This window comes from Lathamus discolor, chromosome 5 (genome assembly GCF_037157495.1).
Source record: "Lathamus discolor isolate bLatDis1 chromosome 5, bLatDis1.hap1, whole genome shotgun sequence".
NCBI classification, from domain to species: domain Eukaryota; kingdom Metazoa; phylum Chordata; class Aves; order Psittaciformes; family Psittacidae; genus Lathamus; species Lathamus discolor.
The window spans coordinates 108,633,798-108,650,755 of record NC_088888.1 but is presented as its reverse complement, the minus strand read 5'-3'; the positions used below and the strand labels follow the sequence as shown (position 1 = coordinate 108,650,755).

The window sequence follows — 16,958 nt, the reverse complement described above, 5'->3', positions numbered from 1 at the left end:
GCCAGCGCCTCACCACCCTCACAGTAAATATATAATTAAAGGAAATAGAGAGAGAGGAGTAAACCAAACAGCACAATAAAACAAACACAGAAAACCCCAAGTGATGCTGGAATACAACTGCTCACCACCTGGTGACTGATACCCAGCCCATCCCTGAGCAGTGAATGGCAACTCCTGGGCAATTCCCCCCCGTTTCTATTCTGATCCTGACATTCTGTGGCACAGAATACCCCCTGGCTGTGCTCCCTCCCAGATTCTTCTACCCCTCCTCTCTGGCAGACCATGAGAGACTGAAAAGTCTTTGGTCAGGGTAAGTGCTACTGAGCAACTACTGAAACATGGGTGTGTTATCAGCATTGTTCTCAGACTAAAGCCAGAACACACACCAGAAAGAAAATTAACCCTGTCCCAGCTGAAACCACAACAACTGGTCTCTCCTCATTAGGTCCCTCCACCATCCGGCACAGTCCCTTCAGTTCTCCATTGAGATCCACAAGTTTATGAAATGATGTTCAAGAGGGGATTTTGTTTGCCCAAAATGGCAGCATAGGGCATGAATAGTCATATGTCCTATAACTATTCCTTTGCACTCCTTAGCAGGGAACAAACTTATCCTCAGGTGTCCCAGCCAGCTTCTAATCCTCTGTGGCATGATTAAGGCCAGTTAGCAACTAAGTACCACAAAGCCATTGCATGACTTGCAAAAAGTCTTGACTCCTCCACAACAGCACATGGGGATCAGGCAGAATATCACACAGTGCTAGAAGCTGCACTACTGACAACATTCAAGCAACTGAAGCCATCCTCACCCGTCCGTTGGTTCTCCTGACTCTATTGACTATGATGGGAATCTAGCCACCACTGTGCCTGTAGTCACGCAAATTAAGTTAGAGGAATTGGCACCCCCCAAATGTGTGGCATGCTGTATATAATGTAGAAGATACAGTATATACATATACATGTATATATTTCAAAGGTCACATAATATCTGGTACTGAAATATTCTGTCTCAGCCCCTCTCTTACCTCCTGCAGTTCTGCCTGATCTTGTGCAAATGACCTCCTTGAGTGGCACTGCTGGCAGCATAGCCTTTTACGGTTATGTTGGGAATGAAGTGCACATTGTGGAAGTAAAGGACAGGAAACATCGTTATTTCTCAACATACAGGAGTCAGGGGGTAGCTGGCCACCAACTGCTGAGGTTTCTCTACAATTCAAGCAGAGAATTTCTTGTTGAAGCTTTTCAAGCCTTGACTTTTACCTTGACAAAGTATACAGGACATTGCTTGCTATGAATGGCCAAATGTCACCCATGTCCTGGTCCTTGTTCCTGACAGCCACAGGCACCAGCAGCACCTGATGCCTATGGAGGTCTGTGCTGTTCAATGCCCCTTGGGTGGGCAGTACCCATCCTGGAAGCCCTGGGCTCCTCTTGCTCCAGCACACTGTAACCCTACCTGTTGTATGCCCTGATGGGACCTATCCTGCTTCATGCCCCATCTCATCCCGCAGCAGGGAAGGACCTCCCTTGCTCTCATCAGCACTTGGGCTTTCAGAGGTTTAGCTGGTTTTGATGCCAGGGTTCACATGGAGCTGCTAAATGGCCTTGAGTAATAGCACTGCATGAGAAAGAGCTTTGATAAGCAGGACTCTCCCAAAGATCACTTGAGAGTTGCTTTTATGCTCAGTTTCCTTTCCCTGGCCCTTGCTTGAGCTATTTGCCAGCTTTAATCCTGGCTGTACACCTTGTTGACCTGCCCTCCTGCTTTAAACCTGGAGCTGCCTCATTGCTGTGAAGCCAGATTTACCTGTAGAACAACCTGGTCTTTCTCCTGCCTGACAAATACTGTGATCACACGCAGACCTGTGCACACACAAACACACATGCTCACCTGCAGCTATAGCATAGCTCTGTATTTTGGTCTGTAGAAGGGATGAGGTTAGTGCCTGATAGCAAAGAGCAACAGGGCGGGTCTTGTATGGGCTCCAGGTGGGGAAAGAGGAGGAGGCATCCTGTTTCTTCCCTGGATATTGGGAAACTTTAAGATACAGGTTACCCTCAGGAAGCTTGTAGATGGCACCAAACTGGGATGAATGGGTGATGCACCAGGGAGCTCTGTTGCTACCCAGAGGGACTTCAACAGGGCTGATAGGAAACTCATGAAGCCCAACATGGAGAAATCCGATGTCCCTTAGCTCGGGAGGAGCAACCCCATGCAGCCATACATGCTGGGGTCACCCAGCTAAAGAGCAGCTTTGCAGGATAGGACCTGGGTGTGCTGGTGGGCACCAGGCTAAACATAAGCCAGCAATAGGCCCTTGCAGCGAAGTGGGTTGTCCTGAAGGTATCCTGGGCTGAATTCGACCAAGCATTGCCAAGGAAGTGATCTTTCCCCTCTACCCAACACTCACAAAGCCACAGCTGGAGTACTGTGTGTCCAGTTCCGAGCTCCTCACCCAAACCAGACATAGACATATCGGACAGAGTCCGGCAAAGGCCACCGGGATAATGAAGGGACTGGAGCATCTCTTCTATGAGAAGAGGCTGACACAGCTGGGTTTATTCAGCCCGGAGAAGAGAAGGCTCAAGGGGGAATTTATTAACATATTTAAATACCTGAAGGAAGGGTACAAAGAGAAGGGATCCAGGCTCTTTCCAGTGATGCCTGGTGCCAGGACCAGAGGCCATGGGCACACAATGAAATACAGTAGGTTCCTCTGAACATTGGGAACCACTTTTTTACCGTGTGACCAAGCACTTGGCAGAATTTGCCCAAAGAGGTGATGGAGTCTCCATCCTTGGAGATATCCAGCAGCCATCTGGGCAACTGGCTCTGGGTGTCCCTGCTTGAACTGGGGGGATGAACCAGAGGACCGCAAGAACAGGCACACGTCCCACCCGCTGCAATGCCAAACTGCTCGTCTTTATTCAAGCCGGGAAAAGCAGCCTCTGCCCCAGCAGCGCCGGCTCCGTTTCGGGATGTCCCCAGCACACGGGCACCCAGCAGCAGCAGCGCTTCCACTGCTGCTGGCACAGCCCCTGGGGACGGCAGGGCTGGGGAGCGGAGAGGACGTCAGGAGATGGTGCCAGGGGCCAGAAGCGAGGGGGACGTCCTGCTCATGGCCTTCAGGGGTTCAGCCCCAGATCCTGTAAGGAGAAAGCACTCAAGCACGTCGCCCCTCATAACTTACTTTCCCTCCCACTCTCTCCCACCTCTCTTGCCCAGACAAGCAAATCTATGGTGCAAGAGAACCAGACTCAACAGAGGTGAGCTTCAGTCCTTGCTGCAGTCTGGACCAGTGTTATCTCAGTGCTGGCAGCCCTAACTCCAGCCCTATTCAGATGCAGCAAACCCAGGATCATGCTGCCTAAGGACAGTGAATGCTTCACTTTCTGCAGGCTTGGGAGAGCTTTCTGCAAAGCCTGCATGAGTTTCATAGAGCTGAAGGAGAGTGAGGAGGTGCTGGGTGACCTTGGCTCCTTCTACACCACTCAGGGTGGGTCCAAGCATCTTTTCTTTTCTCCCCCAGGCTGTGCTTTATAGGCATGTGCGGTGCTGTGCCTTTATCTAGTCATAGGTGCTTAAACACACCAGTGACTTTCTGCCATCACATCAGCATTTCTAATAACACAACTTACTTCTTGCAGCAAAATGAGAACTTTGTGCAACGTCCACTGATGACAAAGGGGAAGGGGCACTTAAAAACTCCACAGAAGCCTTTTTCTCGAAGACATTGTGCCTTGTTTCTTGGAGCCAGGGAGGATCCTGCATAGTGAAAGGGGTCAAAAACATGAGTATGGGATGACCAAAATATGTGCATGGTTCCAGAGCCTGACACTGCCACTGTGTCTCAGTATCCTACCTGCACTGACCACCAAAACCAACATCTTTACCTCCCCAGTAGGAGGTTATCTTCTGCAGCAGCATGTGCACATGCATGGGAACTCATAGGGAAAGACCAATGTGAGGCACAGCAACTGCTGTGATGGCTCCTCAGCTGCTTAACCATTCATTAGAGTTACCCCCTCCCAAATGTTATCTATATATATGTAATTTTATATATATATATATATAAATCTGGTCACTTCCCAAAACCCCAATGATGGGGGCTCTCATTCCATCCCATCTCCTCTCTTCCACTCTCACCTGCAGCACCCTGAGCCAACAGGAGGAATAAGGGGAAGAGCAGGTACAGGATCCGTATGGCTGATTCCTTGGTCGGGTCTTCACAGGGCTGCAGAGAGGACACATCAGAACAAAGAAAGGACACAGACAAGGCTGGGTGCACATGGTCACCCAAAAAGCAAGAGCACAGTCTCCAACAAAAAGAGATCATAAGGGTACCAATAACTGCAACTTCTCGTGTATTCTTGGAGCATTTTGGGAAGCACCAGCCTGTTGGACAATCTGGAGTTTCATCTTCCTCACCAGCTCCTGATGTTTTTCCGAAGGCATTGGTTGATGGCTAGTATTTGCCATTTTACCCAAAACAACATCCACTGGAACTCAGATTATAAGGAAAAAGAACACTTTGCCATGTTATAGTCCCTCACTTTCGCAGGGCACATATTTGTCCCCTGAGCAGAATTTTCCAGAGAGACAGGATCAAGGGGTGGCACAAAATACACCTCCCAGCACAGACAAGGGTGGGCACTAGGGCATTTGCTCTCTCACTGCTGCCTCTTCTTAATCAAATGCCAGAGCAGAGGTTTGCCCATCAGGTGATATTGTGCCAACACTCAGTACCACGCCAATAACCAAACCAGACTCTGGAATGTAGGGAAATGCATGTGCCCGGAGAATCCGTGTGTTAGCCAGTGCTCTCCATCACTTCTGCCAGTCCAGACTTGGCTGCCCAGAACACCTTGCCCAATGACCACTGCTTCCCTGGGCTCAGGAAAGTCCTCCCAGCTCAGCTTGAAAGCGCCCACGCTCAGCTCAAGACCGTTCCCAAGCTTTCCAGCAAGGACACTCTCCAGCACCACACTCACTGTCCCTGACCTGTGCAGCACAGACCCAGGGAGAAGCAAGGGGACAGGGAAGTGTCTTGGCGGCCAGAAATGGAATCGGACAACTTTTGAGTCAACTGAAAACTTGAAATCATGGGAGATCTCCTACTGCTGAGGAAAGTCCCCATTTCCCCAGAAGATCTCAGGTCCTTCCTCATATGAGGGGGTTTTATTCTCTTACCCACGCAGCTCTGACGCTTGTTTGTATTCAGTTTGTCATGTAGACAGTTCTGGGAAGATGAACATGCACAGAGGAGCTGAATGTGTGGCCAGCTTGGAAGAGACTCCACAGTCACTTACCTGATGAAGGTCTTGGCTCAGAGCGCACCAAGGAAGCAACAGGCTGAAACAATCGACCAGGAATCACTTGCACCCAGAAGTATTAGGGAGCATCACTTTGCCCAAAGCACCCTGGTTTTACACTGCTGCCAGTGGGTGGGACTTGCACATATTCCTGCTGATACATCTCCCTTTGGCCAATCCCAAAGCTCCCATCTGTGTGAGGGTGATGGGGTTGCACCTCGTTCCTCCTGGCTGCAGTGGGAGACGCTGAGGTGCCTCCTGGGGCCGTCGCAATCTTCGCCGTTACCCTCATGCAACACATCTTGTGACACCCTGCGGCACAGCGGGCACAGCGGCTGTGGTGGCTTGGTGAGAAATCTTTGGGATGGACAAAGTAACCGGTTGATGCAGGCAGCAGCATCGGCCCCAGAAGAAGGGAGTGCTTCTCTGTCTCTTCTCATCTGATTGCATAATCAGGTAGTGTGTGATGTGCAAGAGCACAGTATTGAAAGCCCTCCCACCTTTAGACACTGCAGGAACACCTTCTTCTGAGACAAGATGTCTGCGTACCTGACACATCAAGGGTGATAAGCATAACACTGTCTCTCCGGTGATTATTCAGATAAAGTGAGAGTAGCACCAAGATACACGTTAAGGTCTGTAAAACAGATGATACAACAAACCTGCATCTCCTCCTAAAGCTATTCGAGGTGAAGAAATATGGATGTAGGCCCTGCTTGCGGATCCAATGCACCTGATGCCCTACATGCAACTGGAGAAGAGGCAGTCCTTGCTAGGCAGAAGGCTGCTGTAATGCATGCCTGACTTGGCAACTGCTCTGAAGGTGTTTGTAAGAGCAATTTGGTCTCCCCAGCTCCAAGAGGTTGCATCTTGGATATTTCGGTAGTGGATCCTGGCCTCTTGGCCTTTCTCCTTGCATGCCATTGAGGTGTCAAGTCACAGTGGCAAGACAACAAACACACAAAAGGTGGAAGAAGCAGAGGGCCCACCTGCCCAGAAGATTGATCGTGGGTTTTACCGGAGAGCTACTTGAAGAAAAGCAGAAAAAGATGTGGTCTGTGGTACGGCAGCAGTTGGTGCTGGTTTCTGATGAGCAGGGATGCAGTGCGTGTGTGTGCATGTGTCCCCAGGTGTCCAGCCAGCCACAGCACTGAACGGCCCTTTGTGCAAGGCAGGATGACACAAGACCCAGGGCTGGAGGTCTGGGAATCCTTCACAGGGGTATCAGAAGAAGAAAGTGATGCCTCCTATTCTCGGGATAGGGGGGTGGGTGGGTGGTGTAGGCAGGAAAAGGAACTATTTGACTGCTCTTTTTGAGCTCTCTTCCTGACGCTCCAAGGAACAGCAGGTAAGATATGAATGAATGAAGTGTATGGAAAAACGTAGGATGTATCTGATGCTACAGTGAAGTTTCCCAGTATATAATGAAGTTTCCTTATAGACACAATGCAGGTTAAAAAAGTCAAGACAGAAGATAAATCTTTTGGTGCAGGTGTTTATTTTTTCTCCACTGAGATCATGAGCCAGATGTGACATCTCCTGGTTGCTGTGGCATCTGCCCCGGGGTGCCTCACACCCCATGTCTATAAGGAAACGTGTCTGCTGCAGGCTTTGCAGTTGGGGCGGGTGCGTGTGTGTGTGTGTGTGTGTGTGTGTGTGTGTGTGAAGCTTGGACCTTGTAAAAAGCTCTCATGCTCCAGGAATGAGGTTTTGCCACCATCTCTGTATCTCCTGGCCCATGTCTTTCCAAGTCAGCACTAGGGAAAGCAGCCCTGCTAGAGAGGAGGTAGGAGGAAGGCAGATCCTGCTTTCCACCCTTGGAGTCCCACCTTGTGCCAGGAGTGAGCCAGAAGACCTGTTGGAGAGCTTCTCCTGGAGGCTGCTGAGGGATGGTAGAGAGTATTGCCCACCCAGGTACCATAAATGAACTCTGATTTCTATTGGAAAATTTCCCTTTGCTTTTGGAGAAGGGGGACAATATGCAGCCCGGGGACATGGGGACACCCCGGGGTTGACATTACTGTGTTGCCCAGCCTGGGAGCTGCTACTGGGGTTGCAGGGCCCCCAGCATCCTCCAACACCTCCCACCAACACTGCTGGCAGCCCAGCCACCATCTGCAGGCAGTTCCAGGGCCCCAGGCAAGCACATCCCTGGGGACAACCCCAGTAGTGATCCCCAGCATCCCCAGGTGCTTCTTCTGCCGCCACCCCACTGGCACCCCGTAGCGAGCCAGTGCAGCGCACCCTGCGCCGCAAGAACAGGCACACGTCCCACCCGCTGCAATGCCAAACTGCTCGTCTTTATTCAAGCCGGGAAAAGCAGCCTCTGCCCCAGCAGCGCCGGCTCCGTGTCGGGATGTCCCCAGCACACGGGCACCCAGCAGCAGCAGCGCTTCTACTGCTGCTGGCACAGCCCCTGGGGACGGCAGGGCTGGGGAGCGGAGAGGACGTCAGGAGATGGTGCCAGGGGCCAGAAGCGAGGGGGACGTCCTGCTCATGGGCTTCAGGGGCTCAGCTCCAGATACTACAAAGAAAGCACACAGGCACGTCACCCACCGTAACTTGCTTTCACCTTCCTCTCTCTCGCACCTCCATTCTCATGACCAGGAAGTGCATGGAGATAAGAACCTCACAGGTGTAAACTCTTGTAATTTCATTTGGCTTGGTCCTGTGCTCTCCTCACTGGAGGCAGCCTTGGTGCCACAGGTCTTTAGAGCCACGAGGAGGAGGACCCTGTTCCTCACGCTGCCCAAAGGACAGCCTTCTTGTTTGGACAACACAGCTGAGCTTTCTACATTGACAGTGAGCAAGAACTGTGGGGCTGAAGAAGAGGAGGCACCAGCTGGCCTTGGACACCTTCAGTCCCCCAGCAGGTATGTTCAAATCCATGAGGAATTTTCCCTTGTTTCCCTGTTTTTTGCCTCTGAGCATGAATATACTAACATGTGAACCAGGAGCTGGCTTGGAAGACAATAATGATAGAACAAATAGAGCAAACAGTTTCCAGGACTTACAATTTGCAGCAGTGACTGATTAATGAACAATTTCCGACATATTTATAGGGGAAACGGCAGGCCCCCAAAACGCAGAATCCCTTTTTTCGTATGCACTTCTCTTTTTTTCCCAGTGCTATAGAAAATCATGCACAGAGAAATAGTCAGAACAATAATCTGGGAGAGCGGTGTGTGTTGGCAGAAGGGCTGACACTCCCCATGCATTTCAGGGCAATATACAGTCCCTAATTCAGCATCACCATAGCCCCAGCGTCAATACTCAGCTGTCTCACCCACAAGGGCTCTTTCACACCAGTGCGGGTGCACATGAGAGCAGGCACTGAGCAGCACCAGCGTGAGGCTGAGGAAGAGCCGTGCTGGCTCCCCCACTGCACGTGAGCCCCCTGCATGTCCACCACTACCCGGACCAGGAGAGCTGGCAAGCCGGGTGCTCCTTGCATCCCACATCCCTGTCCCGGCTGTGCCTTGCCTCTGAGTGACCTGCGATGGAAAACCCTTGCCCGGCCCTTGCAGGGGCCATGGATGGTGGCCACAAGGCTTTGGGACACTCAGGATCAGAAGCAGACAAGCCCTTCCTCTGGGCTGGAGTCTTCCACGCCCAGTGCAAATGCTGACCGCTGTAAATGCACCCAGATCTACGCCATTGCACGGCTTTTCACATAGGAGCTCCAAAAGGCAAGCACAGAACCATTCTCCCCCTGGTCTCTGACAGAGGTGGTCACTTCCCAGGACATGGAGGACCCCACTGATGGGGAATCACAGCCCACCCCAACTCCCCTCATCCCCTCTCACCTGCAGCACCCTGGACCGACAGGAGCAAGAGGGGAAAGAGCAGGTACAGGATCTTCATGGCTGACGCCTGTCCCGAGTCTTCACAGGGCTGCGGAGGGGAGACACCAAAGCTCCTGGGGATGACAGCGCACAGCAAGGTCCCACCTTGCAGAGGGGCTGTCCCGGGTAACAGAGGGTGACGTTTACTGTGGCCTGTTCTGAAGGATGCCTTTCAGATACGCGCCTTTTGGCTCTGCTGACAGCAGCTGGGGAAGCACTGGCCTGCTGGGCAATCCAGCCGGTGCTGTTCCATCACCTTATTGCTCACTTTTCTCTCTGTATTTTCTTAAAGGACACATGGGAGAAGCAATGCCTGACCTTTGCACTTGTAAGGAAAACAATATTTAAAGATACTCTGATAACCATTGACTCTTACAGAGAATTAGTGATCTTTCTTGGAAGGCTCAGATGGCCTCAGGATACACATGGATACAGACAACGGTGTCATTTAGAAAGTTTCAGGAGCTAATGAGAGAGGTGCCCAGGAAGAGACCCCACACTTACCTACCTGATGAATGTCTTGGTGTTCAAGCACCAACAAAGCCAACAGGAATGACTCGTGTCCCAGTGCCCTTGGGTTCAAGGAATGCCACTTTGGTCAAACACCCTGGGCTTATACCACTACTGGTAGGCGGGACGTGCACATATTCCTGCTGACACATCTCCCCTCGGCCAATCCCAAAGTGACCCATCTTCTTATGGGAGATGGGGCTGCACCTCGTCCCTCCCTGCTGCAATGGGAGAGGCTGAGGTGCCTCCTGGGGCTGTTGCAGCCTTCACCGTTATCCTCATGAAACGCATCTTGTGACACCCTGCGGCACAGCGGGCACACGGGGTGGGCATGGACTGCCTGGATGGACAGTGCAGACTGATTGCTGTAGGGTACAGCAGTAATGAGGAAAATGTTTTGTTCTTCAGTCCCCTCATTTCATTGATTATATGAATGATCTGAGAGCTTGACAAGTGCATGATCATGCTGGATATTGGAAACCCGCTCACATTCACACACTGTGAGGAAAGCTTTACCTCTCATTTGAGTTCAAGGAGTTTTCTGGGTTCAGAAATAACGCATTAACTGCTGCAAGAACACACCTGTGTCAGGTGATGAATGATGCCCATCTCTCAACTCACTACCACCAAATCAGTCATCCAGCACATGACAAAGAAGATCAAAGTTCCTGTATTCTAGATAAAAGACGTTCCTTCTCTTTTTCCTGCCATGTCCCTTCCTCTCCTCTCTGCCTCAGGAGGTGACACTCATGAGCTGTGGCTGCTCACATCACCATCAGTCTGGTTCAGGATGGTTTGGGCCAATGATCCACTGGGGATTTGCACTGCAGAGATGAAGGACAAGGTGGTGCCTGCTGCATGCTCAATGAGAGGTGAACACAGGTGAAGGAAAGGCTGCAGCAGGCAGCGGTGATCTGAGCATCCCCCACTGAACTCTCAGTTCAGGAAAGCAATAACAGCAAAGGCTTTGTCATCTTAGAAAGGAAAGCCTTCACTGAAGCAGCCAGAATCACTAGTTGCTCCTATATGTATTCCTCCTCCTGCTTGGTGGAATGGGGTACAGAGCAGCACAGCTCCCAGACAGCACAGAGCAAGGACAAGGAGAAGCAGCAGGGCCTCAGGACAGGTTAAGTGGGCAACCCTGGCCATGAGCACCAAGGGACATACACCCAGCACAGGCCTGCACATGAAGCTGTGGCTGACAGGGACAAGGGACCCCCATGACCAGCAGAGCCACAACAGGGCTCCGCTCCCAGGAGGGAGCATCTGCACAGCAGCTTTATCACATCCACAGAAACCACCCTGCCCGCAGGACTGCCAGGCCAAGAGGATCCCCATGTCACTGCCAGGCAAGAGCATCCTCAAGGACAGCCCCAGCACCCCCAGGAGCTTCACCCTGCTCCAGCCCAGCACCACATGTCCTGGTTTCAGCCCTAACAGTTATTTTCCCCCTTCTTGGTAGCTGGTGCAGTGCTGTGCTTTTGACTTTAGACCAGGAAATAGTGCTGCTAACAAACTGATGTTTTAGTTGTTGCTCAGTAATACTTGCCCTGATCAAGGGCTTTTCAGTCTTCCATGCTCTGCCAGTGAGGAAGGGCATGGGAAGCCGAGAGGAAGCAGAGAGAGCACACTTGACCCGAACTAGCCGAAGAGGTATTCCATACCACGGCATGTCACGCCCAACATAGAAACTGGGGGGAATCACCTGGAAGGCCCAGATTACTGCTGGGTCAGCAGGTGGTGAGCAATTGTTTTGTGCATCGCTTGTGTCTATTGTTCTCTTTTCCCCTTTTAGTTTTATATTTTTCCCCTTGTTATTTCCCTTGTCATTGTTATTATTGGTGGTAGCTGCAGTGGTTTGTGTTATACCTGAGTTAGTTACGGGACTGTTCTTATCTCAACCCATGGGATTTACATCCTTTCGACTCTCCTCCCCATCCCTCTGGGAGCAAGCAGCTGCGTGGTTCTGCGTTACTGGCTGGTCTTCAACCATGACACCGCCCCGTAGCGAGCCAGCGCAGCGCACCCTGCGCCGCAAGAACAGGCACGCGTCCCACCCGCTGCAATGCCAAACTGCTCGTCTTTATTCAAGCCGGGAAAAGCAGCCTCTGCCCCAGCGGTGTCGGCTCCGTGTCGGGATGTCCCCAGCACACGGGCACCCAGCAGCAGCAGCGCTTCCACTGCTGCTGGCACAGCCCCTGGGGATGGCAGGGCTGGGGAGCGGAGAGGACGTCAGGAGATGGTGCCAGGGGCCAGAAGCGAGGGGGACGTCCTGCTCATGGGCTTCAGGGGCTCAGCCCCAGACACTACAAAGAAAGCACACAGGAACGTCACCCACTGTAATTTGCTTCTGTCTTCCGCCTTTCCTGCCAAGACAAGCAAGTCTATGGTGCGGGAGGATCAGACCCAACAGAGGCAAGGTTCAGTCCTTGCCACAGAGTTTGGGCCCATTTTATCTTAGTGTAGGCAGCCCTAACTCCAGCCCTATTCAGATGCAGCAAACCCAGGATCATGATGTTTGAGGACAGTGAATGCTTCACTCTCTGCTGGCCTGGGAGAGCATTCTGCAAAGCCCAAATGAGTCTCATGGTGCTGAAGGCGAGTGGGAAGGTGCTGGGTGACCTTGGCTCCTTCTACACCACTCAGGGCAGGTCCAACCCCACCAGGGCTGTTCCCTTCATTTTTGGGCCTCCTCCTCAAAGCATAAAAGTGTATATGTATACATATATGTATAAATGTATAAAGCACACGTTATGCCATAGATAGGCTAGAAAGAAATCTTTGACAGATATTTCTGTGGACATAGGAGAAAACCCTTTCCACAACCAGGGATCTACACCACACCTTTTGCAGCATACTTCAGATCTTGAGCATAATCCAATAGTTACTGCAGGGTAACGGCAGCGTCCAAAAGCGCAGTATCCCCTTTTCTCTCTGCACCTCATCCGGCTTCCTGTTTCCATAGGGAATGATACATATGAAACCATTAAAGTGACAAAGTGGGAGAGCGGTGTGTGTTGGCAGAAGGGCTGACACTCCCCATGCATTTCAGGGCAATATACAGTCCCTAATTCAGCATCACCATAGCCCCAGCGTCAATACTCAGCTGTCTCACCCACAAGGGCTCTTTCACACCAGTGCGGGTGCACATGAGAGCAGGCACTGAGCAGCACCAGCGTGAGGCTGAGGAAGAGCCGTGCTGGCTCCCCCACTGCACGTGAGCCCCCTGCATGTCCACCACTACCCGGACCAGGAGAGCTGGCAAGCCGGGTGCTCCTTGCATCCCACATCCCTGTCCCGGCTGTGCCTTGCCTCTGAGTGACCTGCGATGGAAAACCCTTGCCCGGCCCTTGCAGGGGCCATGGATGGTGGCCACAAGGCTTTGGGACACTCAGGATCAGAAGCAGACAAGCCCTTCCTCTGGGCTGGAGTCTTCCACGCCCAGTGCAAATGCTGACCGCTGTAAATGCACCCAGATCTACGCCATTGCACGGCTTTTCACATAGGAGCTCCAAAAGGCAAGCACAGAACCATTCTCCCCCTGGTCTCTGACAGAGGTGGTCACTTCCCAGGACATGGAGGACCCCACTGATGGGGAATCACAGCCCACCCCAACTCCCCTCATCCCCTCTCACCTGCAGCACCCTGGACCGACAGGAGCAAGAGGGGAAAGAGCAGGTACAGGATCTTCATGGCTGACGCCTGTCCCGAGTCTTCACAGGGCTGCGGAGGGGAGACACCAAAGCTCCTGGGGATGACAGCGCACAGCAAGGTCCCACCTTGCAGAGGGGCTGTCCCGGGTAACAGAGGGTGACGTTTACTGTGGCCTGTTCTGAAGGATGCCTTTCAGATACGCGCCTTTTGGCTCTGCTGACAGCAGCTGGGGAAGCACTGGCCTGCTGGGCAATCCAGCCGGTGCTGTTCCATCACCTTATTGCTCACTTTTCTCTCTGTATTTTCTTAAAGGACACATGGGAGAAGCAATGCCTGACCTTTGCACTTGTAAGGAAAACAATATTTAAAGATGTGGAAAATGCAGAATATTTCCCTTTGGAAGCTGTACTCCCTCAAGTCATATACATCCAACACTCATCTCTTGAGGATAGCTAAATATGTTTGTGGAGAGACAGAGCCACAGGTGAGCCAGGACAGACTTTCAAACGTAGTTACCAGACCAAATGCATTGCTAGTGTATTTACCCTCATGCTTCTGCCTCTCCTTACCAAAGGGCCAAAAAAGAGATGGTTTGACTATCAGGAGGTGCTCCTGACAACGCTCAATGGCAATGCCAACAGTCAAACTGGGGGTCAAGAACTGACCCACATTCAGGAGCTGAGGTGAATGTTTGTATGTAGAGATGCCCAGCACTTGGTGAGGGAGGCTCCTGCTGAACAGAATGAGCAATAAAAATCCACATTCCAAGTTAATGTAAGCCTGAAAGGGTGGAAAATCTCTGTACTGCTGTATGAATTGCATCTCCCTACTTTGCCCAGGACAGTCCCCGTGTGCCCCAGGTCTCAGGGACCTTCAAGCCTCAAGACACATTTCCAGTCCTAGCTGAAGTCAAGGAACCCAGTTTTGCTTTTAGACATCTGTGAGCCGAGACACTCACTCATACAATTAGTGCTCCTTCTTGGAAAGCTCAGATGGCCTCATGATATTCATGGATACTTCAGGCAGTGTCATTTAGAAAGCTTCAGAAGCCGACAGGAGAGGTGCAATAGAAAGAGAGAGGTGCCCAGGAAGAGACCCCACACTTACCTACCTGATGAAGGTCTTGGTGTTCAAGCACCAACAAACCCAACAGGAATGACTCGTGTCCCAATGCCCCTGGGATCAGGGAATGCCACTTTGGCCAAACACCCTGGGCTTATACCACTACTGGCAGGTGGGACTTGCACGTATTCTCGCTGACACATCTCCCCTCGGCCAATCCCAAAGTGACCCATCTTCTTACGGGAGATGGGGCTGCACCTCGTCCCTCCCTGCTGCAGTCGGAGAGCCTGAGGTGCCTCCTGGGGCTATTGCAGCCTTCACCGTTATCCTCATGCAACGCATCTTGTGACACCCTGCGGCACAGCGGGCGCACGGGGTGGGCATGGACTGCCTGGATGGACAAAGCAGGCTGGTTGGTGTACACACCAGTAGCAACCAGTCTGTAAAAGGATAAATTATATCTCTCTCTTTTGTCTCAGTCTACTTAATACACAGATAGTGTGTGACAGGCAGGATCGTGCTAAGTGTGTTTAAATTTTCTCCTCTTTTAATATTACATGAACAGCTTCACCCTTGTCAAGATGATTTTTATTTAACATGCCAAGAAGTGGCAAATATAAGGCCACCTTTCTCATGGTTACTCATACAAACAAAGACTGGGTAGAGGAAGGTGATCAAGTGAGAACACAGCTCACCTAATTCTGTCTCAATTCACTGCTCCTAAGACTATCGTTCCTGGTACACAACCCACAAATGTGGTTCGAAAGAAAGAAGTCTCTGTGTAAAGGTTTGCAAGCTAAGGGAGATTATTGAAGGTGAATAGGACTTAATATCAGGCCTTGGAAATGTGGGCTTCTTCAAGAGTTTTGGGATTTATAGGAATTATGTGAAAGGTAAAGATCAAGGTGGGCCATCGAGGAACAGGTCATGAGAAACTGAGAAGCAAGTGATGAAAGAGGCTAAGCTCATGTAAGCGGGCTGCTGCTCACTATGCTTCTCTGGTTATGCCCTGCATCTGATCACCATAATCTGTCCTATATTCCCAGTAAACTTTATTTCTAACTATTCTTTTATACAAGCAATCTGTCTATAGTGTGTCTGCATGGTTGTGCAGTCCACTAGCAGACTTCAAACCAGAGTACTGGGTATGGGAGAGAGTACCAAGAGTCCTGGTCCGCTGCCCAGATAGACCAAAGCTCTGGGAGCTGGAATCTAGAGAGAACAAAGGGTCTTGAGGCAGGATACATCATGAGACGAATGGTGTATCATACCAGATGGTCTGGTGTCATCTAAGGGAGACATACGTGATGGAGCTCTCCCCTGAGCAGCAACCCATAGCAGTAGGTTTGGGTGTCCTTGTTGGTGTCTGTGGTGTAAGGGTCCTGGGAGCATCCTCACTCCTGGAGGCTTGGTACCAAGGACCAGTCCAGCGCCAGTACAGGCTGCTGGCTGTGGTTTGGAGAGGGCTTCTAGCCCACACTGCAGGGAGGCCATGGCTGGGGTCACCCCCTGCCCAGGTGAGCTCCTTTGAGCTGGGGATCTTCTTCTGGACACCACCAGGGCTGTAGCATGGCCCTGCTGATCCAGCCCTGGACTTTAACCCACAGCTGGCATCCTGGCCTGGCCTTGGCCCATCCCCACAAAGACAGCCAATGCCCCAGACTGCTCCCAGTACCCTCCAGCCTGCCTTGCTCCCTGCTTGGGGGCAGATGGATCTGCCCCAAGAGTCACCCACAATGTTGACCCACCTGGGCTCCTGAACCCCCAGCCACAAGACTTGAACCTACCCCTGCAGCACTGACCCCGACCACGATCCCAAGCTCCCAAGTGACCGACATCAGTCTCTGTATCCTTAGGGGCAGAATGATTTCTCCCACATCTTCTGCTACCCCTGGACCCCACAAGACCCCACAGTACCATACACTCAGGTCCCACAGCTGGGGATGAACCCAAGGCCACCAGAGCAACATGTCCTGTGAAACAGCCCCATATGGACTCCTGCCCCAGACTGGGACCCAGTGGATAACCGGCATGCACCATAACCACCGAAGACAGGGGGGTCACACCAACCCTCCATCCCTGACCTGGGATGTGAGATGTAGTGATGCCCTTGCTGACAGAGAAGGCTGGTGCTGGAGTCCCAGTTGTTTCCATGCTGCTGTGGCTTGGGCCAGCTTGAAGAAAGGGTAGATGAGGGTGGGTTGTGTGTGTGTGTGTTCCTGCCTATCAGGAATTCACCCCACCTTCTCTGCCCTTCCCTGCACACAGAGAAAAGAGATGCATGCCTGCACATTGTTCCCTGAGGACAGATACACACACACATCTCACAGTGGGAATGCCAACCACCACCTTGTATTTGGGACATCGGGTAAGGGAATTCCCACAGGACCATGGTCCATCTATCCAGGGTTGCTGCTGCTCCCAGTGGTGTTCGGTGCCTCCACACTGCATCGCCCCGAACACACTCCAAGGACACGGGCTAGTCTCAGACTGTTGCTTGGGTATCAGCATCGGGAAGTCGGGGGCACATCAAGGATACCATCGGCTGCAGGAAGAAAGATCTGGCAGTGCCTG

The 16,958-nt window shown here is 51.8% G+C and overlaps 2 protein-coding genes across 2 annotated transcripts; both read right to left on the bottom strand.

Annotated features, from left to right (window-relative positions):
• Positions 1-2,902: 2,902 nt before the first annotated feature.
• On the bottom strand, positions 2,903-5,446 carry LOC136014471 (gallinacin-1 alpha-like). Its single transcript, XM_065679222.1, has 5 exons — positions 5,311-5,446; positions 4,346-4,500; positions 4,148-4,235; positions 3,640-3,766; positions 2,903-3,147 (listed from the first exon to the last, which is right to left on the bottom strand). The coding sequence occupies exons 2-5, from the start codon at positions 4,478-4,480 to the stop codon at positions 3,135-3,137; spliced, it is 363 nt and encodes a 120-aa protein (XP_065535294.1). The 5' UTR covers positions 4,481-4,500; positions 5,311-5,446; the 3' UTR covers positions 2,903-3,134.
• Positions 5,447-11,565: 6,119 nt separating this feature from the next.
• Positions 11,566-14,533, bottom strand: LOC136015964 (antimicrobial peptide THP1-like). The gene is made up of 4 exons (XM_065682614.1): positions 14,430-14,533; positions 13,304-13,391; positions 12,513-12,621; positions 11,566-11,695 (listed from the first exon to the last, which is right to left on the bottom strand). The coding sequence occupies exons 2-4, from the start codon at positions 13,359-13,361 to the stop codon at positions 11,566-11,568; spliced, it is 297 nt and encodes a 98-aa protein (XP_065538686.1). The 5' UTR covers positions 13,362-13,391; positions 14,430-14,533.
• Between the last annotated feature and the right edge of the window lie 2,425 nt (positions 14,534-16,958).